This window comes from Megascapheus bottae, chromosome 27, assembly GCF_031878675.1.
Source record: "Megascapheus bottae isolate mThoBot1 chromosome 27, mThoBot2.hap1, whole genome shotgun sequence".
Lineage (NCBI taxonomy): Eukaryota > Metazoa > Chordata > Mammalia > Rodentia > Geomyidae > Megascapheus > Megascapheus bottae.
In genome coordinates, this window is record NC_143535.1 from 12,347,398 (window position 1) to 12,371,150 (window position 23,753).

Genomic DNA, 23,753 nt, shown 5'->3' on the forward strand with positions numbered 1-23,753 from the left:
GCTTGGGAAAACAAATTTGAGAGACTTTGTCTCCAACCAAACTGCAAAAATCCAAAAGTAGAAGTCTAGCTAAAATGATAGAGCATCCTCAAGGAGCACAAAAGCTGAGCAGGATGCCGAATTCAAGCCCTCAGTACTAGCATCTGCAAATAGGGGTTCTATTTACCAGAAAAATACTAAAAATCACATTTTTTTGGCCATTCCTGGCTTGAGCTCAGGGCCTGAGCACTGTTCTTAGACTTTCTCAAGGACAGAGCTCTACCACTTGAGCTTCAGCACGACTTCCAGCTTTTTTTTTTTCTATGTATGTGGTACGGAGGAATCAAACCGGGGTCTTTGTGCATGCTAGGCAAGCACTCTACCACTAGGCCCACAAACGTTTTGAGTTAAAAGAGATCATATATCAACAAAAATGTAAAGATCTACATGAGGAAATTGACAAATTTATAACAAAAGTAGAAGATATTCATACAGCCTTCTCAGTTTGTCCAATCAGAAATTCAATAAAGATGTAGAAGGATTGAACAATGTTATAAAAAAACCTTGCCGTTAAAATTAGAGAATGCATATTCTTTTCAGAATGAATATTGTTGACTGGCTATGAACTGCAAAGTGTTTCAATGTTTCAACGAATTAGTATTATGGAAAATATCTTAGTTAGAATCCATTTACTATTTCATGCAAATATATTTTATGTGTCCTAACAAATGTGATATCACAGAAATAAGAAAACTCTCCATAGCCTTACAGTCATGAAAGAATGGAAACCTTGGTTAAAACTTCTCTTACAAACTCAATGCTCAAATGTTTTAAGAACTGTTCTGTTAAACTTTCAAGAAAAAGTAATTTGAACTTATGCACACTCATCTAGAACTGAAGACAATGTTCTGGTCTGCAATACATTCCAGACAGATAACATAACCTTGCCACAAACTGTCAAGTACATTAAGATAATTATAAATTATAGAACATTATTGAATAGCATTCAAAGCAAAGAAAAAAGTATAGCCATTACTTCACTCTGACAAATTCATGGGAGATAGATTGAGGACAATCATGGTCCAAAGAAGAAAAGGTGGTTACTGGAGGCAGTGAAGGAAGCTCCAGTAAAGGCAGCAGATATTAAAACAGAGACTAGGGCACACATGCAGTATAATTTCAAGTGGTACACATTTGGCAAGTTTAACGATTGGTGGGGTATGATTACACCAAGGAGAAGAAAGCAGCAAAGACTTGTATTACTAACCAAGTGCCACCATAGGGAACATACCAAAACCACAGATGGAGGCAGAAGGCTGGTTCACTCTTGTAATGTTGAGTTTTGAGAAGTCAATGGACCATCAAGTACATAAATGAGTCTGGCTCTGGGAAGGTGAGGGAATTCAAAACACAAATTTGGAAGTCCTTCCTATACCAGTGGAATTTAGAAATATGATTTATTAGTATTGATTAGGTAGAACCATAACCAAGATTGGTATCCTTATTCAGAAAAAAAACTCAGACAGACTCCCTACTATGTGAAACACTGAAGAGTCTAGTGGTGAAGGAACTGGAGAATAAAGAATATCTCGAGGGAAAAAAATGCTTGTTCAGTGGGGACAAGGCAAAGGGACTAAACCTCCATAATCCAATGGAAAAAGGCTTCAGAAGGGAAAATATACAGAAACCAGAGGATCAGAGGAGTTAATCAAAGAGCAAGAAAATGAGATTTGCAAGGCTGCCAAGGCAAAGAGAAAGAACTCGCTGTGCTAAAGACCCCTGGAAAGGCCATTTCCACCCTGGGGGCTCGGGTTCCAGGGGAACAGGACTCTGGGATGAGACAGAAGCAATGGTCAGTATACAGATTGTGGAGCCATCTATAAAGAAATGTGCATTTTATAAAGAGTGATGAGAAGTTAGGAGTTAACTCTAATTAGGCATGTAACATTTGCATTTTTGTACCTAAGAAGTTTACAGAGGAGGCAAAGTGGGAGAAGATAGAACCAAGGAGAAATGCCAGCACTTTAGAAGCAATTAGAAGGGTGATCTAGGAAGGAATAAGGGATTAAATGATAAAAATATATGTTTTGGTTTGTTTCTTCACCAATTTAACATTTATAATTAGCAATGTCCATGCTTTTAGAGTGGCCAAGCTTCATATGCTTCATTATACCAAATACAAACACTTTTGATTCATGGTAAGAATCTCATAATGCTATCTATGTTTGAAATGCAAGCACAAATTATTGTAGTATCAGCCCGCCGATAACAGAATAGCAATCAATAGCAGGTATAGCTTACAACTCCTATGCAGAAGAAATTTATAAGCACTTTATAACTCAGCAAACAAGTAGAATCCATGTAGATTTGACTTTCATACAAAGTTTTCAGGTTAGAAAACTGAAATTCAGTTGAGTTAGGGATCTTACCCAATGTTAATACCCAAGGTCAAACATGTGACAAAGGCTGAGGCCTGTATTTGAATCCACGCATTTCATGTTCTGGTCATGTAACTGTCCCACACTGACAATCTGTGGATTAAAAAAAGTCATATTTGTGCTGAGGATGTGGCTTAGTGGTAAAGTGTTTGCCTAGAATGCATGAAGCCTTGGATTCAACTTCTTAGTACCACATAAATAGAAAAAGCCAAAGTAGTACTGTGGCTCAAGTGGTAGAATGTTAGCCTTGAACAAAAGAAGCACAGAGACAGTGGCCCAGGCCCTGATTTCAAGCCCCAAGATTGGCCAAAAAAATCATATTTGCATTAACCAGAGAGAAAATTTCTATTTCTACTTGGAAATGCAAAAGATCCAAAGGTCTCTCACAGCCTCAACTATAGGAAATTTACATTTGGAATCTAAAACTTCTCTCTCAGTTCAAGTATTCAGTTACTGCTTCCCACAGTTCTGAGCACCATATGTGTCATGATATGATGGATAACCTATAAATCATTGTTGAATAAAATTTAATTTCAACACGGGTTTCACACTGCAAGCACTTCAATATTAATTGTGCATTCCCATTTGTGCATTTGTTTCATTCATGTAATTCATGGATGTAATAAATTATATGGAGGCTATGTGTTCAATTAGAGCTCTAAAAGACGTCTTTTGTCTTCAGATCTTTAGAGGACCAACTTTTTAAAACTCAAAGATGTATCAGAAAATTACGAACCCTCAGTAAACGCATGTGCCTTAAAAAATTGTGGTTCACTAAACATGAAGAATTGGTAAGAAAGCCTATGCAGTTTTACCTTTTTCAAGGAAAAAAATGTCTAAGCTTTTCTATTCATGGTTGGAGGATTTTAGGGAACCAGTTTCCTCTTAGACATGGTTGAATAACTCAACAACAGGTTTACATGATAGTCAGGGCTCTAGCAAAATCAAAGTTATGCACACAAATGAATATTTCAAAAAAGCATCGAAGTCATCTCAACATGGGAAAAATCAGAATCCTACTGGATTCCTTTATACTTGTAATTTGCTGGTTGGCATACTGAATTTCCTTGGGTTAGGCGCAATCACCTTTACAAGGAGAAAGAGAATCCCCAAATACCTTGAACTGATCGGCTCATGTTTCAAGAAGAGCCACAGCTCCGATGATCTGCCAGTCAACAACCTGCACCTAGTGTCTGTGACATGGTGACAGCCAAGCGGACCCAGCACAAACCCAAGAAGCACGACACACCTATTGTCCCCACCTTAACCCTTCCGGCATTGCCTGTACCACAGCAGCATCTGTAGGCTGCTCTGTCTCATCTCCAGATCTTCCCACATGTGACATGGCTCTGCTTCCTTCCTTTGACATCCTTGTTTTTAGCTTCTCATCATTTTTCTCTCAACGCCCATTTGGCAATTCCATTATATGTTAGCACTCCTTCGTGGTAATGTCCAGAACGTGGCATGAAATCATTCCCTTTGAACCTGAGATAGGAGAGGCCAGACAGACAGATACCTCCCCTGCCCAGGCTTCCTTTCCCCCAAGGAAAGAGGATTAACACAGACCCTGTATATAAAGACATCTGGTGGTGTGCATTACCCCATCCCCTCGCCTTTCCATCTATTGCTTACATTCCCAATCCCAAATGTTAGCTGCGGCTTGTGGACTCTGTGGGCTAATAAGGGCAGAGAATAAATACTGCAGTGATCCAAAGATGCTAGCAAAGAGCTCTGGGGAACAGTGGCTGCAGAAGACTGCTTCACCCTCAGTGATAAGTGAGCAAAAAACCCCATTATTGTTTTTATATCCTAATCTCGCTCTGCTCTCTTGCTCCCTGATGGAGCTAGAAGGCAGAACTACAGACTCAGAAGGAACCAGTAATTGTTGGGATGGGTTAAGATTAACCTCACACTTGATAACTGGCTCTCAGCCATATCTGACTTCCTAGTCTGACCATGAATAGAATGAATCAAAGGTTATAAGCAACTGTATCTTTGAGTTTCAAAAAGATAGCTCAAATCTTAATGAGTCCACAAAACCCATAGATAAGTAAGTACCTTGATGATTCCCCTAGGAGATCTACGTAAAGGATCTGCGTTCCGGGTTCAGCTCAAGGATGTTCTTTCATAAGCAGGGAAATACTTTTTTTTCTGGGTTAAGAAAATGGGTATCATTTAACATTTTCAAAGGACACTGCAATATACTTATTCCTTTAGGTTTAGCTATTAAGTGTAGACATGTTTCCTTTTACACTAACTGCTCCCATATGTTTGATTTGGGATTCCTAATGTCATCATTGGAGGATTCTCTGTCACGCCATCCTGTCATGATGCTTGTCAAAATGTACAATGTGCTTTTCAAATTGATGAAGAGATTAAGCTTGTTGAATGTTGCCCTAAAACAAAACTAACTGATGGAAGATACGGAAGATTCGTCTACAAATAAACTTTGCAAAGTAGAAAAAAGTTTGTAAGTTGCTACTCAATTCTCAATGGAAATGTACATTGCCATTTTGCTCTTGGTTGAATATTAGGGCAAGTGAAAGCATTGGAGGTTAAAGTCCAGTCAAGGTCCATAGTTATCATACATAATTAACTGTCTTTTGGAATTACCTGTTATCTACTAACCCATTTTATTTGTACACAACTACTTTTTAAAAGAGATAAGTATTACTAAAATGGAAATAAATGTTAAGTTTGTGGTTTGTTAAAAAATAAAAGAAAACAGGGTTTCACATCATAGTGTATTAAAGATAAATTATTCATCCTCCCTTGAATAATACTAGGGTAGAATCGGGATGATTCTTAATATCTTGAGTTTATATGGCAATTAGCTGTATGTTTTACCATTTATCCCTTTTGTTTGTTTTCCCCAGAGCTGGTCTATGGCTTGACTTCAGGGCCTGGGTAGTGTCCCTGAGCTGCTTTTATTCAAGGCTAGCACTCTGTCACTTGAATCACAGCTTTACTTCTAGCTTTTCGTTAGTTTATTGGAGATGAATCTCACATACTTTCCTGCCTGATCTGTCTTAGAACAGCAATCCTCAGATCTCAGCCTCCTGTACGTAGCCGGGGTTACAGCCATCACCCATCACCACCTAGCTGCTATTTTGTATCCAATAAAAAAATGAGCTAGAATTATTAAGTGGCACTGTCCATGGTAGATGGCTGTTGTCAGAGCCTTGGCAAGTGTGGTAATTAGGAATTGGAAATAGAGAAAATGGGGACTTTAGAATCTTGTAGTGTGATGCTATATGGCAACAGGATCCCTTAAAAGGTATCTCGTTAGCTCCGACCTATCTCATTCCACTGTGATCTGAAAGGGAGGCCAAGGGAGGAGCTGGAATCATTTTACTTTGGTCTGAATTGATGTCAGCATGTTATAAGGAATATAGTTATCTGTACTGCTGTCTATGTAGTAGATGCTCTGTCCCTGAACACAGGTTCCTAGAGACCTGCAGTGAACAGCAATATGCATGGGTGGAAGCAGAGTTCAGTACTGTACTAGAGATGCATCCTTATGTCTCCCATACCATCGGCCGACTTGCACTGAAGAATGCCTCCTTTCAACAAAGCTCAAATTCCTCCTTGTCACTTATATACATTCAATTTTATCTTCCCTCATAGGCGCCATTTGCTCTTGCTTTTTTTAAAAAAAATTTACTTTTTGGGAAGCAGAGTTTCACAAAATTTATGGGAGGGCATGCAACCTTTGAAACAACTCTTGATCACGTGAGCCAGAGAGCATCAGCTGAGAAGAGCAATGCAGTGGGGAGATGGAAAGGCTTTGTTTATGAAATTCCTTTTGATTTTATTGTTTTGACCATACTTGGTCAAAACCACATATACTAAGTCCACAAATAAGGCGATCTTACTACATTATGGATGTATTAAAGTTTAAGGAATCCTTAAGGAACTTTACTTAGCAAGATTCTTCAGAAAAAGAAAAAGAGTAAGAATATGTTCTTATTCCCTCCTTCCTTTCCTTCCTTTGTTCTTTCCTTCCCTGTCTCCCTTCCCCCCTCCTTTATCCCTTCCTCCTTTCCCTTCCCTTCTGTCTGCCCTTCCTCTTTCAATTTATCTGTCTGGAGGAATTTATTATGAGAGTTTGGGTCATGTGATTACAGAGGTTGAACAACACTGTAATGTCACCTGCACAAGTTAGAAGCCCAGTAAAAACCAGATCTGAAGGACTGAGAAGAAGAAAAGCAATGATAAAACCTCAGTTTATGTCGTAAGGCATAAAAATCACAGGATGGATGATTTTAATCCTGGTGTTTGTTTCAAAGGCCAGAGAACCATGAGCACAAATGTCCCAACTCAAGCACAGACAGTAAGTTCATCTTTCCTCTGCCTTTTTCTCCTTTGAATCTGGATGGATTGCAATTTTTACTAACTGTGGTGAGGGAAATTGTTAGTCAGTCTCCAACTTAAACACTAACCTCTTGGAATACACCTTCACAAATACACCTAGAAGTAATGGTTTATCAGCCACTGTAGCATTCCTTAGGCCCAGTTAAGTATACCCACAGAAACAAATGACTGTTATTAATTACACATTCTGTAAAATAGTATCTTAGCGAGTTTTCTGATTTAATATTATAAATGGGAGTTGCAAGTTTTGAAAACAGAGTCATTTTGGTTTATCAACTAAATCCTGAATTAACTGATAATCAAAATAGACTATAACCAACACAACAAACAAAGAAGACAACATATGAAATGAATCGTAGTCACATCAATTTCTGCTAACAAGTATAATTTCCAGCATGCCTTAAAACATGTTTATCTACCCATCATCCTAAGAGCCTACAAAAGGAGGAGAAAGAGGGGAAAAAAGCAAAGAAATCTAGAAATATGAGAAAGAGATGGAAGATAAAAGAACTAGAGTGAAGTACCCAGAATGTAAACAGAAAGGGGTCTTGAGAGATTTATAAAGACTTATTTACTAGGGGAAAAATTAGATATTTCATTTGTTCCTTTTTCTTGTTCCTTAGATCTTGACATTTGCAAAAGGATGAGACAGTAACAAAAATAAAATCATGTACATATGTAGTGGAACTATGAAGGTAGAAATAATCTGCTCCCCCACAAAAGTATTCTGCCTCCTCACACCCCCTTACACTGGCTTTCTTCTTGGATAAAATTGTGTTTATATTATATCACCCAGGATACCATTTCCTGTGCTCTGTAAACCTGTTATGCAATGCAAAGAATATATTCTGTCGAAAGTGATGCTAACAAGAACTGAAACAAACTAAACACCCAAGACAAGATAAGCCAAAGGAAAATGTTCTACCCTATTCTTTGCCAAACATCTCTCTTCCAGGGATGATTTACGTAACATTATAATGTATAGTATACTGCATGGAAGATACTTGGCACCTCTAAGATAATATCATCAGCTATATGGGCAATCGTACATATCAAACTTGGAGATTAAACATTAAAGAAGACCAGGATTTAGAAAAACAAGGCAATCATGGACATTAAACATTCTATAGATGAGAGTTTTAAAATTACTGTCCATTGTAACAGCTTTGAGAACTACCAGTAGCACTCGTTAGAAGTGAAAAGTGTTAGGATTCTTTATCTTCATCTCTCCCTTGCTCATAAATTCCCATTAACTAATCATTTCAATAGTCAAGAATCAAGAACAATTTACAAAGTCAAACAAGTGATGTGAAACCACTTCCCAACGGAAGTCAGCTTTTTCTCCGGTGTAGATAAGGAAAGAGGACTTACCCCTGTCAGTGTCGTACAGGAATACAAAACAGTTCCATTCATAATGGTCCAGCAGACTCAGGAGAGCCCCTCGCAACGAAGGCCTCAGCTGCAGCACAAACTGGCTCTCCCCTTCCGTGGGGAAGCTCGGTGTGATGAGGGAGATGTGTAAGGCGCTGCAGAACGAGGTCAGGGTGTGCACTGACCTCTTATCATAGAGTCCAAAGATGGCAAAGACGCCTCTGGAATACTGGGAACAAACTGCCAGAGAGAAAAACAAGCACCAAGAGAATTAATTCATTAATACATGCTAGGAATGAAACCCCAAAGCACAAATGCAAGGCAAATACTCTACCCTGAAGTTATATCCCTGGCCTTCTAAACCTGTTGAAATAAAAAGTTAGTCCACCTCGCCTCCAGGCTGGGAACGGAACCCAGAGTTTTCTAGACAAGCTCTCTACTTCTAAGATCTCATTTACACTGTCTATGAATAGGTACTAACCCATGAGGACATGTAGGGCAATTAGAAAGAGATGCGAACAGACGCTGGAATGCATTATTATCATTTCCATGATTCTATTGCTAAACAAGAAGGTAAGATTATTGGACGATAAAGTACTACAGTTGAGATGCTCAGGTATTAATTTAAACAAATACCATTAACTTTTTGATAGATATTATAGTAGAGTTTATAAAGATCTCTGTCCTGGAAACACAATATGGAAATCTAATTCTTTGCTCCCCCAGGAACCAGAAAGTGTTTGAATCAAATGACTAATCTGAAGCTGTGTTCTGACCCTGTGACTGAGAGTAGTTTTCTTGCAAGATTTAAGTAATGTTTTAATTATCCTTTGGGCATCTTTAGTTTGCAAGTCATTCAGCTCCTGTAACTTAAATGGGCCAGTAAATCATGTTGTTAGATCTGATACTAACTTCTTAAATATTCTATCAAGGATTTGGATGTGTTTGTGCAAGTACAGTTCATTTAGGCTTAAACCAGAATTACTCGGCAAATCTCTTAATTTCCTATTTCTTGTTCTCTTAATTTTCATGTAATCTGTGGGCCTACCATGAATCCCTATTTACTAAGTAATCTGATTCAGTTAGTGTTTTGTTGTGGGGGAGGGCTTTTAAACATTGAATTCAGGTTCTTGCATATCCTAAGCATGTGTTCTGTCATTGAGTTATACCCACCAGCACTTTGTTCAAGTAATTTTCATTTTGTACTACAGAAAAATAAAGTTCAAGAGCTTTAGAATTCAAATGGAAGATCAGTTTAGTGCTGATAGTACACACAAACCTTAGTCCTTGTTCAAGAAAAAGTAAGCATGGAGATGGATAAGCCAGGTCCTTTAACTTGCTCATGTATATAACAAAACTTTGACCAATCTTGTCTGTCATGGCATTTTCAAACTCTAGTTTCCAAACACTATTTTTTCTCACTAGGCTCTTCAGAAGGTCTTTAGGAGGGTTTGTGGAGTTTTCATTCGGCCCAATTAGATATAGCCTTGGGGGTTCAGTGCTGGGTTCTGTTGCTGGCATCCTTCTCCTCTTCCTCCTCCTCCTCCCCTTCCTTCTCCTCAACAACATCTTCTATCTGTTTCATGTATGTAGCAAATGCCATATGCAAAATGCTCTGACAGAATGAGTCAACTTTCTGTTGATACTTTGTTGAAAGTATCAACAATGAATATGCTATGCAAATATCACTGTTGTTCATAGTTGATTTTCAACACAGACTGACTGGTGTTCCACTGTCCTGGTGTTCAGTGTACTGTTGATCTTAGTTTAGTTTTTTCTAGAGGACCTCAACAGATTTAGATTTCTCTGATGTTTCATCATCCTTTAACTTCATTCATTCATATCATCATAACCTTAACTTGCAAGCACTCTACCACTAGGCCAAATAGCATTGCTGTAAGAAGTATTCATTCTGTCACACTTTCCTTTTGCAAAATTCTAGTTGTTATACTCTTCTTTGAAGCATTTTATTCCCTGCTTATTGTATATTCCTCTTGGTAGGAAAGGGTTATCAGGGTTTCTGAGTATTAAAATAGGTTGTCAGTCAAATGTTTGATGCTATCAACTTTCTGTATTATCTTGAATAATTTTTTATTTGGTGCAATACACCCAAATTTTATTGTATAATTATTTACATATTTATTACTATAATGTAGTTTTGGAAGCATGCAAATAAAAATCTTTCTTGGTTATCTTTTATGCCATCTATTATTGCTTAGAATACAAATAATTATTCAATGGACTATATTAAACTGTATCAGTGCACACATAAATTAACATAGTATAGCTAAGTAGAAATGGGTTCCGAATATATAAAAAGCAACTGAATTTCAACATTCTCATAAAAATGATGAAATAAGAATTAAGTTACTGAAGTCTGGGAGTTTGGCCTAGTGGTAGAGTGCTTGCCTAGCATGCATGAAGACCTGGGTTTGATTCCTTGTTACCATATGCTTAGAAAAAGCCAGAAGTGGTGCTGAGGCTCAAGTGGTAGAGTTCTATCCTTGAGAAAGCCCAAAGACAGTGCTCAGGCCCTGAGCTTAAGCCCAGGACTGGCAAAAAAAAGAATTAAGTTACTGAATAGATAGATGCAATGATTTTAGCTGGGATACAGACACTAATCAGTAAAAGGCTTTCAAAGAAATAATCCGATCAGAGTTTTCAGTACATATTCTATGTTGTACCTAACTAATCACATCACATGGATTGTGTATTAATAAACACATATAGTAACATTCCATTCATCTTTTATCTGATAATACCCAGTATCATCTCATAAAATAATTGAGACCTATTCCAGCTTCCACAGTGGAGATGCTGAGCTTGGTGAAATTATTGCATAATTTGGGATTTGCAGTTCTGTATCACACACAAATCAAATGACATGTTTTTCAAGTTGCAGGTCATAATCTCAGAGGTGGCTTGGTCAGAAAGAACATGGTCTATTCATCCTTAGTTCCCTCCTTCTCCTTTAACTCTACTTTTCTAGCTTCCTTTCATCCTCAACAACTTTATTTTATAAAGCCAAAAACTTCCATGCTTCCTACCTTGCACTGCTTTTTCAGAGTTCCTTTTATCAAGAAAATTTTCTTTACATGTTTCCATCTCATCTTGCTCCTATACTTCCTTGATACCTAAGCCACTCTCACCAACTTTGTTACGGTTATAGCCTCAGTCTCAGATTTTCACCTCTGTCTTGCTTGAATCCTCTGCATTGTCTGTCACCTTTGCTTCCTTGCCTCATGTTCTGCACACCCGATGTAAATTCTTCCTCTTCCTCTGATCTCCGGGAATACCTGAAATCTGTTTCATTGTAGTTTGTACACACTAAAGTTCTCCCTCCTGTACTTACCCCTTTCCTCTAAGTAAGTTCATAGGGGAACTCATCTGGTTCTCTGACTTTTATTGCTATCTCATGATATCCTAAATTATATCTCAAAATTACCCCTTGAACTGAAGGTCCATGTGTATAATATCTACACCACTAAGGCGCCACAGGGCATTTTCCAAATCTGTTGCCACAATCCTTCCTCACAATATTTTAGAACTTCACTACAAAAAAGAAATAGATATTTTCTTCATATAGTTGTCCCTGTTTTACAAAATACTTTTATGCGTATCACTTCCGTTTGAATTATTGTTATTATATATAACTATGGTATTACCACTATGAGTCACATTCTGTAAGAAATAGAAAATTTTTTATTAATTAGTACCAGAGAAGATAAGTTATAGAAATTTATCTACCATTTGAAGCTGTATCTTGTGAAATCGCTATTTTCTTCCTGTTTTAGTCCACTAGATTTGACTACAGGAAAAATTCTGAAAATGTGTTTCTGCTATTAAAAAGGCTTAATTATTTCCTTTTTAAAATTCACTGTATCCATAGCAACAGACATATAATGGAGCCTGCAGGTGAAAATGTTTTTTGATGATGGAATCAATAAACCCAGAGGGCTGAGTTGACTCAGAATAAACCATGTAACATATAACATGAGATCACTTGAGAAATGCTCAAAGAACAGCAAAGACAAGAGAAAGCTGTTAATCCCTTTTAATTGTCTTGTAGTCTCCCATTTGTATATTGGTCATAGGGTATCTTTATCTAAGAAATATCATCAATTGACCTAAGGCAAGAGTAGTTATGATTTTTATAGTATATGGGCAGAGGGGTCATCAATGGTTTGGGAGAAGAAAAAAGAGATTTCTTTGATTCTGGAGGTGAGATGGGCTTGACTCAATAAGCTCCTCTAATCCCATGACACCACTGCTGATATTCATTAAATTATGGAGCCTTGGAATTATTTAAACTTGGATGAGTAAAAATATGACCTTTCAACATGGACATGGTGGTTTCTTGGTTTATGGAAAATTATGTAAAGTCTATAAAAATTATATTTGCTGTTATTTCCCTCATTCTATAGGAAAGAAATATATTGAAAATATATTAGAATACATTGAAAGGACATATTGAAATAAACTACAGACTTGACTACACATTCATTTATTAACAAATGCTTATTTGAAAATGGCAAATCCTAGCTATCAACCCCTCACATTTTTTCCCATTGGTCAGCTTTTGGTTTCTGTCTCTACGATAAATATTTTGAATAATCAATACAATATTCCCACTGGGTTTAGAGTCAGACAAAAATATGAACTGATCCTTCCAGAGATGGAATTAACAGGAGAGAGAATAGACTGAGGAGATAATATCAGCCTATGGCAGCTGGTTAAAAATCAATGATTAAATGCCTAGCTATCCAGTAGGACATGGCAATAGACCAATGAGATAATTAGGTGGAAAATTAGAGCAGAAGTGACAGGTATGGGGCGTGGAGCATACATGCCTCACATGCATAAAGCCTGGGTTCGATTTGTTGTTATTACATATACAGATAAAGCTAGAAGTGGTCTGTAACTCAAGTGGCAGAGCAAAAAATGTCCAAGGACAGCGCTCAGGCCCTGAATTCAAGCCTGACTGGCAAAAAAAATAGAAGTGACAGGTATAGTGTGAAGTGAACAAATCTAGTAAACATTCAGGCAGAATTTAATAGATCGCTGGATGAGGATAATAAGGAAGATCAGGATAAAGGAAAGAACATGGCTTGCCTTCAGTGGTCACATAAAATACATGGATAGCAGTTGTTGGCTGATGTTTTCTGTAGAGAATTATAAAGTTCATAATGGACATGTTGTTTGAGGTTTCAACTATTTAGTAGATAACTGGATGAAAGAATATGGAGTAGAACCACGGGAATAGTGAAATGTTTATAGTTTGGGAAAGTCAGTATGAGATTCAGGAAGAATATCTTTCAATCTCTCCTCTGATTATAGAATTGTGAGAAACCAGTAAGTGATCAAAGGGGATAACCGGATGGAGTTGATAGCTAGGACTTGTCACCTTCTGGTCTTGGGGCTTGAACTCAGGGCCTGAGTGCTGTCCCTGGGCTCTTTTGCTCATGGCTAGCACTTTATCACTTGAGTCATAGCTTTATTCCCAGCTTTTTGGTGACTAGTTGGAGATATGAGTCTCACCGAGTTCCCTGCCTAGGCTGGCTTTGAACCATTATCCTCAGATCACATGATGAAGCTCCCATAGTTCTAGTCCCTCCCTGCCTTGTTTTGTTCTCTTTGAATCCCTTGTGGCTGTTTGAAATTATTTATTTGGTTTACTAATCTATTATCTTTAAAATAATGAATAATTTTTTTTCTTTTTGCCAGTCCTGGGCTTGGGCTCAGGGTCTGAGCACTGTCCTTGGACTTTCTCAAGACTAGAGCTCTACCACTTGAACCTCAGCACCACTTCTGGCTTTTTTCTATGTATGTGGTACTGAGGAATTGAACTCCGGTCTTCATGCATGCTAGGCAAGCACTCTACCACTAGGCCAAACTCCCAGCCCAATGAACACATTTTCTATAAGAAGAGAGAACTTGACTGCCTTTTTTGTAGAAATACCTGTAGGTCCTAAAGTTGGCATATGAGAAATACTGAATTTGTTTTTGTTGGATGAATAAAACCATAGTTTCTGGTGAGAGCTATCAAGAAAAATGAGAGATCTCTGATTGACTCAAAGCCAACAAAATCCCTGCATTGACTCTGGCAATGAAAAGTTTCCTTTCTTTGCAATGAGTTTTGGCAGTTTAGTTTACCAGCTTCAACAATGGTTAACTCCCCAATAGACATGAAAGCTCAGGGTCTGAAAATTGCCAGTTAATATGACAGGTAAGTGTCATGATTCCTTGCGAGAAAACCAATTTTATTAATTAGCTGTGTATTATTTCACAATGTCAATTCAGAGAATGAAATTATCGTCTTCATAGGTGACATGTTGAATATGGCTCTATGGTTTATTTTTTGGGGTGATGGTAATAGTATACAATTATTTTCACACATGTGAAAGTATTTACTTGCTAGAATGTTGCAAAGGCCTGTGCTCATATAGAAGCGACACAAGAGATGAGAGTCAAATGCAGCAATTCCAGAGCTCACAGCTTTTTCCAGCCTCCGGCTCCTGTCCCCTTGTCTCCTAGTGTGGGACTGTCAGTATTTTTGTTTTCCACTTTACATTTTACTAATTTCTACCTGTTCATTTTCAGAATGCTACCATTTATTTTTCCTTTAAAATAAATCTTATCACCTACCTGGAGTTTAAAACTAATTTATCTTAAAAACACTTCCACAGCTCACTTGAAAACTCTACCAAGTCAGGCTAAATTAGTTCCTTCTTTCCCTGATTATTTGATGTTCAAACGCCAAGTTCCACACAGGTTCAGATGGGAGAAAGACTCAATCAGATGCTGGGTAAGACATGCTGGGCCCAGAATTCATTAATTTATGCCTTTCAGGCATTATCATAGGTTATTAATACATAAATGGTAATTTTCTTAGAGTTCTAAGTGATGGTTAGCTACAGTACATAAAGTTACTGAAGCTAATCATCATCAATGACAAATTGAAGTGCAAATTACACAAAAATATATTTCACTTTAATTATATCACAATTAAGTGTTTGCAGTTTCTCAGATGTCTTCTCAGGAGCTGTCTCTGGACAGCGCTGACACAACCACAAGGAGACACGAGTGCAAGCAGCACTGGCACAGCCCTGGTCTTTTTTTCCCTTCAGTTTTATGACACTGCAGCAAGGAAGCACATTTCCATTCAAAATTAAACTAATTGAGAGCTCAGTAAAAATATACAGGCGTGTTTGCACATTTCTTTCTGAAGTCAGGCCACCATAATGGCAACACATGGCTCATTTTGCTTCTACAGCCCATAAAGGAATAAGCAGAAGGTTATTTGCAAGCCTCAGCTCAAGGAGCAAGGCGTCATTCAGTAGAAAGATGGCTTCCTGGCCAGCAATTGAGAAGCTGGAGGAAAAAAATCACATCATTCTTTCATAGTACTAATATATAACGGTAAAGGCTCCAACAAGTGATGCAAAGGAAGGAAGGAGGGAAGAAAGGAGGGAAGGAGGAAAAGAGGATAAATGAAGGAAGGAAGGAAGGGGGAAGGAAGGGGGAGGGAGAAAGGGAAGAAGGAAGGAAGGAAGGAAGGAAGGAAGGAAGGAAGGAAGGAAGGAAGGGAGGGAGGGAGGGAGGGAGGGAGGGAGGGAGAGAGGGAAGGAGGGAGGAGGAGAAGGAAGAGTGAGAAGGATGGAAAAATCCCATTTCTCGAAGGCACGTAAATTAAGACATGCTTACTTCTTAACTTGTCAACATCCAATCATGGAGAAACAAAGCATAATAGAGAAAAGAAGGTACCCAGTAATTTACTGCTTAGCATTCAAGAGGTTGGGATAGATTTTTACTATTGAGTAGCTCCTTAAAGGAGACATTTGATCAATCACTCACATTTTATACTTTATTACTGAGCAGCACACTTGAAGGAACAGTCTCTTTATGTTTGAGAATATGGTCAAAGTAATATGCTGAATGTTTTTTTCATTGTCAAATCCACAGCTGTCTCATTCAAGAGCATTTGAAATTGTGTTTTGGAAGTGGATGGTATCAATTAAAACAAGAATGGAATAATATTTGGGCAGATATACCAGTGGGTTTTAGAAACAATTATTCTCATGAATGTTATACTTCCCCAATAACTGAAGTAACTGTCATAACTTTGAATGTGGATTTTTTGGGAATGCTTGTTTAGCGTCGGTTTTATGGCACAACCCTATGAAAATAAGGACCATGATTGCCAAGTTATTATTTTCTTCCCAGCATCCAGCATAAAGTGTGGCACATAGATGGTAGCCAATCAAAATGTGTTGATGGGTTAATGAAAGAACAGAGGCCATGAAGAGGTCAGATGTGAAAGGAGTTGAGTTTCATGAAGATACTAGGACTCATTAATCTAGAAAATGATTTTGTGTCATGGCAAAGCTGACATGTGTTACCAGGGTTCATTACTGTGCATCTTATTTGCAATTTATAGCTGATACACTTTCAGTGGGCCTGTCCACTCTGTTTGTGTCATTCAAGCTTGCTAAAGCCTAGGAGGAGTAAGATTCATTCAGGCAACTAGCCTGTACACCAAGCTCTGAAGTAGTCATTTCATCTCATGACCGTACGCTTTTAGGTATTTTTTAAGTAAGTATTATTTTCTTTTGTTGTTTTTTGATAAAACTTGTTGAGGTTCCACAATCAATGGACGTTTGTATATATCAGTGATGAAAGAGCAGTTTTTAACCCAGTTCTGCTTCCAGAATTCAGTTCATTCCATTCCACCACTTGAAAAGAAAATCACGGGCTAAGTACTTGTTCCTCCCTGCACTGCGGACGGGACTTGAGCCATTATTCCTTTACTGCTACTGGAAGAGGCACTATAGGAATACTTGCGCTGCCTGGAAACAGAAGTAGGTCTTAAGGGATTAGGGAAAATCGGTTTCTTGTTAAGAAGCCACTTCTTAAAGCAAACGGAGTTTTTAGCTATCAATGTAAAAAGGATAAACACTTATAACTCAGCCCAGTAAGATTGTAAGACCCAATGTTCAAGATATATGTGGTATGTAATATATATTTGTATATATATATATAATTTGTAAACATGCCTTGCTAAATAATCCTTTGCAAAGTCTTTAAAAGAGAATTAACAGCTAGACATGCCTAAATGGAAATATCAAGAATTTGCCTGAGTTGGATACATTATACATAAAAAAGTGCTATACAATTTCTTTCACTTTTAGAATATCATATCAGAACAGTAGTCAGGTATTACTAAAGAGCCTAACAAGGCTGGTTTAATTGTGTGTTTTGACATATTACTTTATCTGTTTTCAAATTCCATGAATAATTTTCAAACAATTGGGGCATATACCAAGAAAGAAACACAAAACAAAAATAATGAGATATCTAGTTATTTTCTCTGTCAAAGTTACATCTTTAAGACAACAGCCTTTGGATTCAAAGCATTTTTAAATTTTCATACTCAAATCAGTTCTGACTTATAAAATCCTATTTAACTCTAATTAGGATATTATAGAATAAAGTTTAATAAAAGTGCCATTTTATTCCCTACGGTGCTAAGCCATAATTTTGTATTAAAAAATTACTAATTTTCTCTGCATCTACATACTTTTTGGTTTTTATGTAAAGGAAACAAAAATTTTGGACTATAGAAAATAATAATATGCCTATAAACACAATTTGAACTACCTTAAAATCTGAAGAGTGCACATACTTGCTTTAATGCCAAAATGTAATGTTATATACCGTTTATGTATTCTTACCATATAATTCCTTTTAGACAATTTAGAAAATTCAGATTTTCTTCAAGGAAGTTTGAGATCTATGTACAATCATTTCAGAATGAATGAAGACAAATTTGGAGTAGCACATCAAATCTGCTTTTTTAGTAGGCTAGCGGCTGTGTGGAAAATTGAACAAGTGTGGCAATACATCTTAGCTCTTAGCTATCTTAGATAGCTAGGACTGCAATAGTCCAGACAAAAGTTCCTGGTGATCCACAACTCAACATCTGCAACTATGGAGAGATACATTAACTGAAGGCACTTTTAGCAGGTAGAATAGGCTTTGGTGATTAATTATCTGTGAGAAGCAGATAACATTCACTATTCAATGTCTGACTAAGGCTTAAGGTTGGGGAATTCACCATTCACAAGGTGGTGAGTTGTGGGAGATCTTGTGAATTTAATTTTATACATGAATACATAAGACTTTGGAAAAAGTCAAGGTCATTAGACAGTTGAGTATATTTTTCTGAAGTTAGAAAGAAACTTGGGACATATAAAAATATTCACTGATTATGTAGAAACCTTGGGCTCTACTAGCAGAGATTTGCAATAGAGCAAAATCTTGAAACATAAGGCCATATAATGTGAAGCTAATTGAAAGGACCTCCAGGATATTGAAACAAAAGCCATATAATGAATGATTGTTGTCCTTAATGTACTATGTTGTCTCTCATCTCCTTTGCTGTCCCTTGGTTATCTCATATTGGTATAGTATCTCACTTTGTTATTTGATATATTGAATTTATTTGTATTTGAATATTTGAAATTTGATAGGGAAGGGGGGAAAACCAAGACGGGTGGGAGGTGGGGGGGGAGGGAAATGGGTACCAAGACATGTGAAAGGGTATCAATGTATGTGAATTAATGCACCTTCTATCTGGCAAATATCATGTAACCCTTTTACTAATTACAATAAAAAAATTAGTGTGGAAAATGTTCAGGATCAGGTTAGCAACACAGCATATGTGACACCACAAATCCAATAGAGAAAGGTGCCTTAGAATTCAATGGGTTGTGGGCTGGGAATGTGAGTTAGTGGGAGAGTGCTTGCTTGGCATGTATGAAGCCCTAGGTTCGATCCTCAGTACCACGTACACTGGAAGCTCAAGTGTCAGAGTGCTAGCCTTGAGTAAAAGCAGCTCAGGAACAGTGCGCAGGCCCTGAGCCCCAGGACTGGCATAAATAAATAAATAAATAAATAAATAAATAAATAAATAGCAGTGAGTTGTAAATGCTAATGGAGTAAAACTATGAAGCCAGGAAAAGGGAAAGAGTTTTTGAAAGCCAAAGGGAACCATGGAAAGAGGAGAACAGGAAAACAAATCCTTAAAAAGAATACACAAATCTCACAATACATATAGGATATATATATATATAATAATATATATGCCTTACTATCTACATCACACCATAATTAGTGCTCTGAGGTGTTGCTCTCATGGTGTGATGTTGGAGATGTCTTGGTTACTATTCTTAGAAATTTGTAATTTTAAGTCTTTCCATTTCCTAACAAATGGGTCGTAGAAAAAATCATATTAAGTGAAGTAAGCCAGACTCAAAGGAACTTAGGCTCAATGGTTTCGCTCATTTGTCATAATCAGCAGAAACCTTGGGCTCTACTAGCAGAGATCTGCAATAGAGCAAAACCTTGATACATAAGGCCATATAGTATGAAACTAATTGAAGGGACCTCCAGGATATTGAAACAAAAGCCAAATACCGAATGACTGTTGTCCTTAATGTACTATGTTATCTCTCATCTCCTTTGCTGTCCCTTGGGTATCTCATATTGTTACAGTATCTCACTTTGTTATCTGATATATTGAATTTATTTGTATTTGGTTATTTGAAATTTGATAGGGAAGGGGGAAAACCAAGATGGGGGGGTGGGGGGGAGGGTAATGGGTACCAAGACACGTGAAAGGTTATCAATGTATGTGAATTAATGCACCTTCGATCTGGCAAATATCATGTAACCCTTTTATTAATTACAATAAAAATATTTTAAAAAAGAATTTCGTAATTTTGTGAAAAAGATGTATAAGTTTGATGGGAACACAATGCATCGGACATGGAGAGTCTACATGTGTACTCAGTTTATTTTTAGACACTGATTTCAGCATAGCAAAGATAAAATGAAACGATATGTAAAGGGATGCCTGATTTGATCATTTAGGTCCCCAAACCTGGTAAGGATGTCAAAGTCATTCTACGCAATTGATAGATGGTACTGGGTGCTAGTCCTTTTGTGTGGACTGACACCCGAAGTACTTATTTACTTAGGAAATTCACCATCTTAGAAGTCTTGGACACTCAAAGCACTAGATATTGCTTTCCCAGATTCCTGGCAACTTAGCTGAAGACTCATGTCCTATCAACTTACGGCTCTACGTGCACTCTGTTTTGTAGTGGTCAGCTGGGTCCTATAGCAAATTCCTTGGTCAGCTGGTAGGATGCTAGGCTTCATCAAAAAAGGGTTACTGGGGCGGGTAATGAAGACATAAAAATGGGAGGATATTTTCTTTGGGGCTTGGTCATCCAGGGATATTTTCACACTGAGGATTTCCATCTTAACACTTGGAAGCATTGCCACACTCTAATGATCCCCAGATCCAGAGCTCCTTCCAGAAACCTGGCATTTACTCCCTGTGCATGTGATGTCTGGCCCACATCCTTCATTCTACAGCAGGCACTCATGTCTACCTGCTCTGCCCCTCCTACAGCCTCAGACAAGCTTCTGTGGCAGGTGCAGCATCCTGCCACAGGAGAGTTACAGTCTCTTCCAAAAAGTCTGTGTTTCAATCTGCTCTGGGAGCTTTTGCTAGGGCTTAATTCCTTCACTGCTCACTCCTCCTCAGTCTACAGAGTTAGGATTTTGCACTCGCTAAATGTGAACATCTTGGCGTTTTGCAGTAGTCTTCGTTACTCCTTTTAGTAGTTACTGGTTCTGTATATTCTTTTTTCTGTATGCAAATGACTCGAGTGGTTTCTGACTCAAGAGTAGATGCTCACACAGGCCATGCTCAAGCAGGTGTCCACGAGATCTAAAAGTAGAGACTCGAGGCACTCTCTGGCTGCACTTGGGTTTGGGCTCTCAGGAGTCCATGTGCATGAGGCCATGTGCTGAGAGCAGGGCTGACACCTGGCGATATTTGGGCACAGTTCCTGTCTTCCAGTTACAGATCTAGTTGTTTAGTACTTCGGGCAATTCTGGGAAGACTTGATAAGAGTGAATAAAATATATTTTGGCTTAAGTGACCCAGAAATATTTTCTGTTGCTTGCTACCAAAAACATTACTGCAAATAGCAAATATTGTTTTGTTTTTAATATTGTTTTCTAATTACTCTGGATGTATTAGCATACTTACTGGGTAGTAGTAATGGATACTTATACAAATCACATAAAGTCTCACTTATATCATTTTAAAATGCTGAAAGTAAATGTAGAATGAGAAGATATCGCTATACTCACAAAGCCCCACAAGTAGAGGAAGGATTTAATTCCAGAAGATCATTTTGTGCTCTTAATTGCACAGGCAACCTCTTCATTAGTTCTAGAACAATAATTTGGTCAAATATAGCATTTTATTGTTCCTCAACAGTTAGGAATTTTATTTGATTGGCAATATAGGAGAAGAAAATGTACCATATATGATTAGTGTTCATGCCCAGGGCTCAGCTTTTATTGAGTTTTAGGAACAAAATGAATTAACTATTTTCCTGGGTAACTGTCTCTAATCACTGCCTTGCTATTTCTCATAGCTCCACCACAGCAACAGATAAATAGAGAAGACTGATTGAGACAATTATTAATTCTCTCTCTGGTGAGTGGTTTAGATCAGGAGGAGAAAGTTAAGGAAAAAGCTAGTTCCTACTAAACTTAAGGGAAATAAATAAATGAGGAATTTAGAATCCTTATCCTGCTTTCTGTGTAGCTTAAACATTTTTTTCCCTAGAATTTCTATGTTTCAAGTCACCAATTTGTTCCTTGTCACATTATCTTACTAACTTACTTGCAGACTAGGCATTATCTTTTCAATCTTTCATTCTGAACAAAATATAAAATTCTTACTTTTATTTGAAGAGCATAATGGTTGAATTCGGTAAGTCAGTCTTTAGGAATATTGGTTCAGTGGACCACTTAAGTTACCCAAACCCTTCATTTCTGGACGATTTTAGAAAGACATGGTTTAAACAATTTAAAGAGCCCATTGCACTCAGCCACATTTTAAAAATTGCGTAATTTGATTAAATTGACATTTAAATGTCAAGTACTTTTCTAGCACTTCCTTTCTCATGATTGCTCACTGCTGAAGCATTTGTACATAATTAGGAGGGTTCTCTCCTCTCTTCTTTCTTAAAATTGGTTATCTCCCTTCAAAGGCAGGCCAGAGCTAGGTCCAGCCATCTTCTCCACATAATTGAGTACAGGGTCACCTATTCACTTGTTATGTAACTGTTAGTGTTAATAATTAGTTAAATGAACTCATTTAAAGAAGAGACTCATTGAAATAAGTTGACTTATAGATGTGGAAGAATCTAAGTGAATATATTTGTTGATATTATGATTTCAAGGTGATAAGATTCCTATTTCTTGAGTATGTAAATTTGGCTGTTTACATTTTAAATATTCATTTTATTTTGCTTTTTTGTGTGTATAATTCATTGGACATGATGTAATGATGATACCTTAATAAAGTTTATAGACTATAAATACATATTGAGAGAGACTCAACTTACTTGGGATTCAGGAAAATAATTACAATTAAATCTCAATATTTTTGACTTTTGAAATTAGAGAAGATTTCAAAGAAATATTAGTCAATGTTGGTAAAAGTGCAGAGAATGGAACTTTGGAGTACTATGAGAGAAGCATAAATCTACCAGAAATACAATTTATAACTACATATGAGGAGCTCTTTCTTCTCAGGTATATTTGGGAACCAGTACATAAAGATAGTCTCATCTCAAATATGTACCAAAGAGGGAAACTGAAAACAACTTGATTTTCGAAAGTTGAGAGATTTCTACTTTACAGCTTCATATATACTACAATTTCAAACTAAGAGGGTAGAGAGTATGTATGAAGACATAGAGATGTCTCTGAGGGAGAGTACACATGGTTTTTATATATTTCTTACAATTTTCAGCTTGAAGTACACTGATTGTAATTGACATTCACTATACTTACAGTTAGGACAAAGAAAGTCTTATTTGGGATGCAAACTAAGTACTTTGAGAAAGAGTAAACAATCTTTTGAGTTCAAGAACAAAGATTTCTTGACATCTCTGCTCCATTGTACAATGGGCCACTTAAGCTTTTCACGCCCAAACTGATGACTGGAAAGATGAGATTTAGACTGCTGTGGGAACTCCCCCAGCATACGAAGAGGCTTCCATGCAGAAAGAAGAAAATGGAAAGGTCATGCAGTTCATGCAATTACTTGTTTAGTTAAGTTGTTTTCTTCTCTCTGGTTATAGAGCCAACTAGGGCAGGACCTTTGGCAGGAAACTCTTCAGCATCTTGTGTTGTGCTTTGCACTATTAATAAATATTTCCTGAATTAATTAAATAAATCCAATCACAGAGTATTTTTTAATATGTCTATTTTAGTCCAGCCTCTTAAAAATTATTTTTGTAAGCAACAAACCACATGTTCTCAGCTAAGAATTTAAATTAAATTGTAAGAGTCCTTGAATCTGATTATTTCTCCAGATTCTGAGATTAGAGGAGCTAGGTAAAAAGGAAATGAAAATTCAAGCACTGGAGAACCAGAGGAGGAAGGGCATTCTTGATTCTGAAGTGCGTTTCAGAAATGAATGTGAATGGCTATTAG

The 23,753-nt window shown here is 37.3% G+C and overlaps 1 protein-coding gene across 7 annotated transcripts in view; it reads right to left on the reverse strand.

Annotated features, from left to right (window-relative positions):
* Positions 1–23,753, reverse strand: part of Gria4 (glutamate ionotropic receptor AMPA type subunit 4) — a 259,884-nt gene that overhangs the window by 165,495 nt on the left and 70,636 nt on the right. For all 7 annotated transcript variants that reach the window (XM_090319597.1, XM_090319592.1, XM_090319593.1 and 4 more), the window contains one exon: positions 8,163–8,402. In XM_090319597.1, coding sequence (XP_090175723.1) covers positions 8,163–8,402 — 240 coding nt within the window. The remainder of the gene's footprint in view (positions 1–8,162; positions 8,403–23,753) is intronic.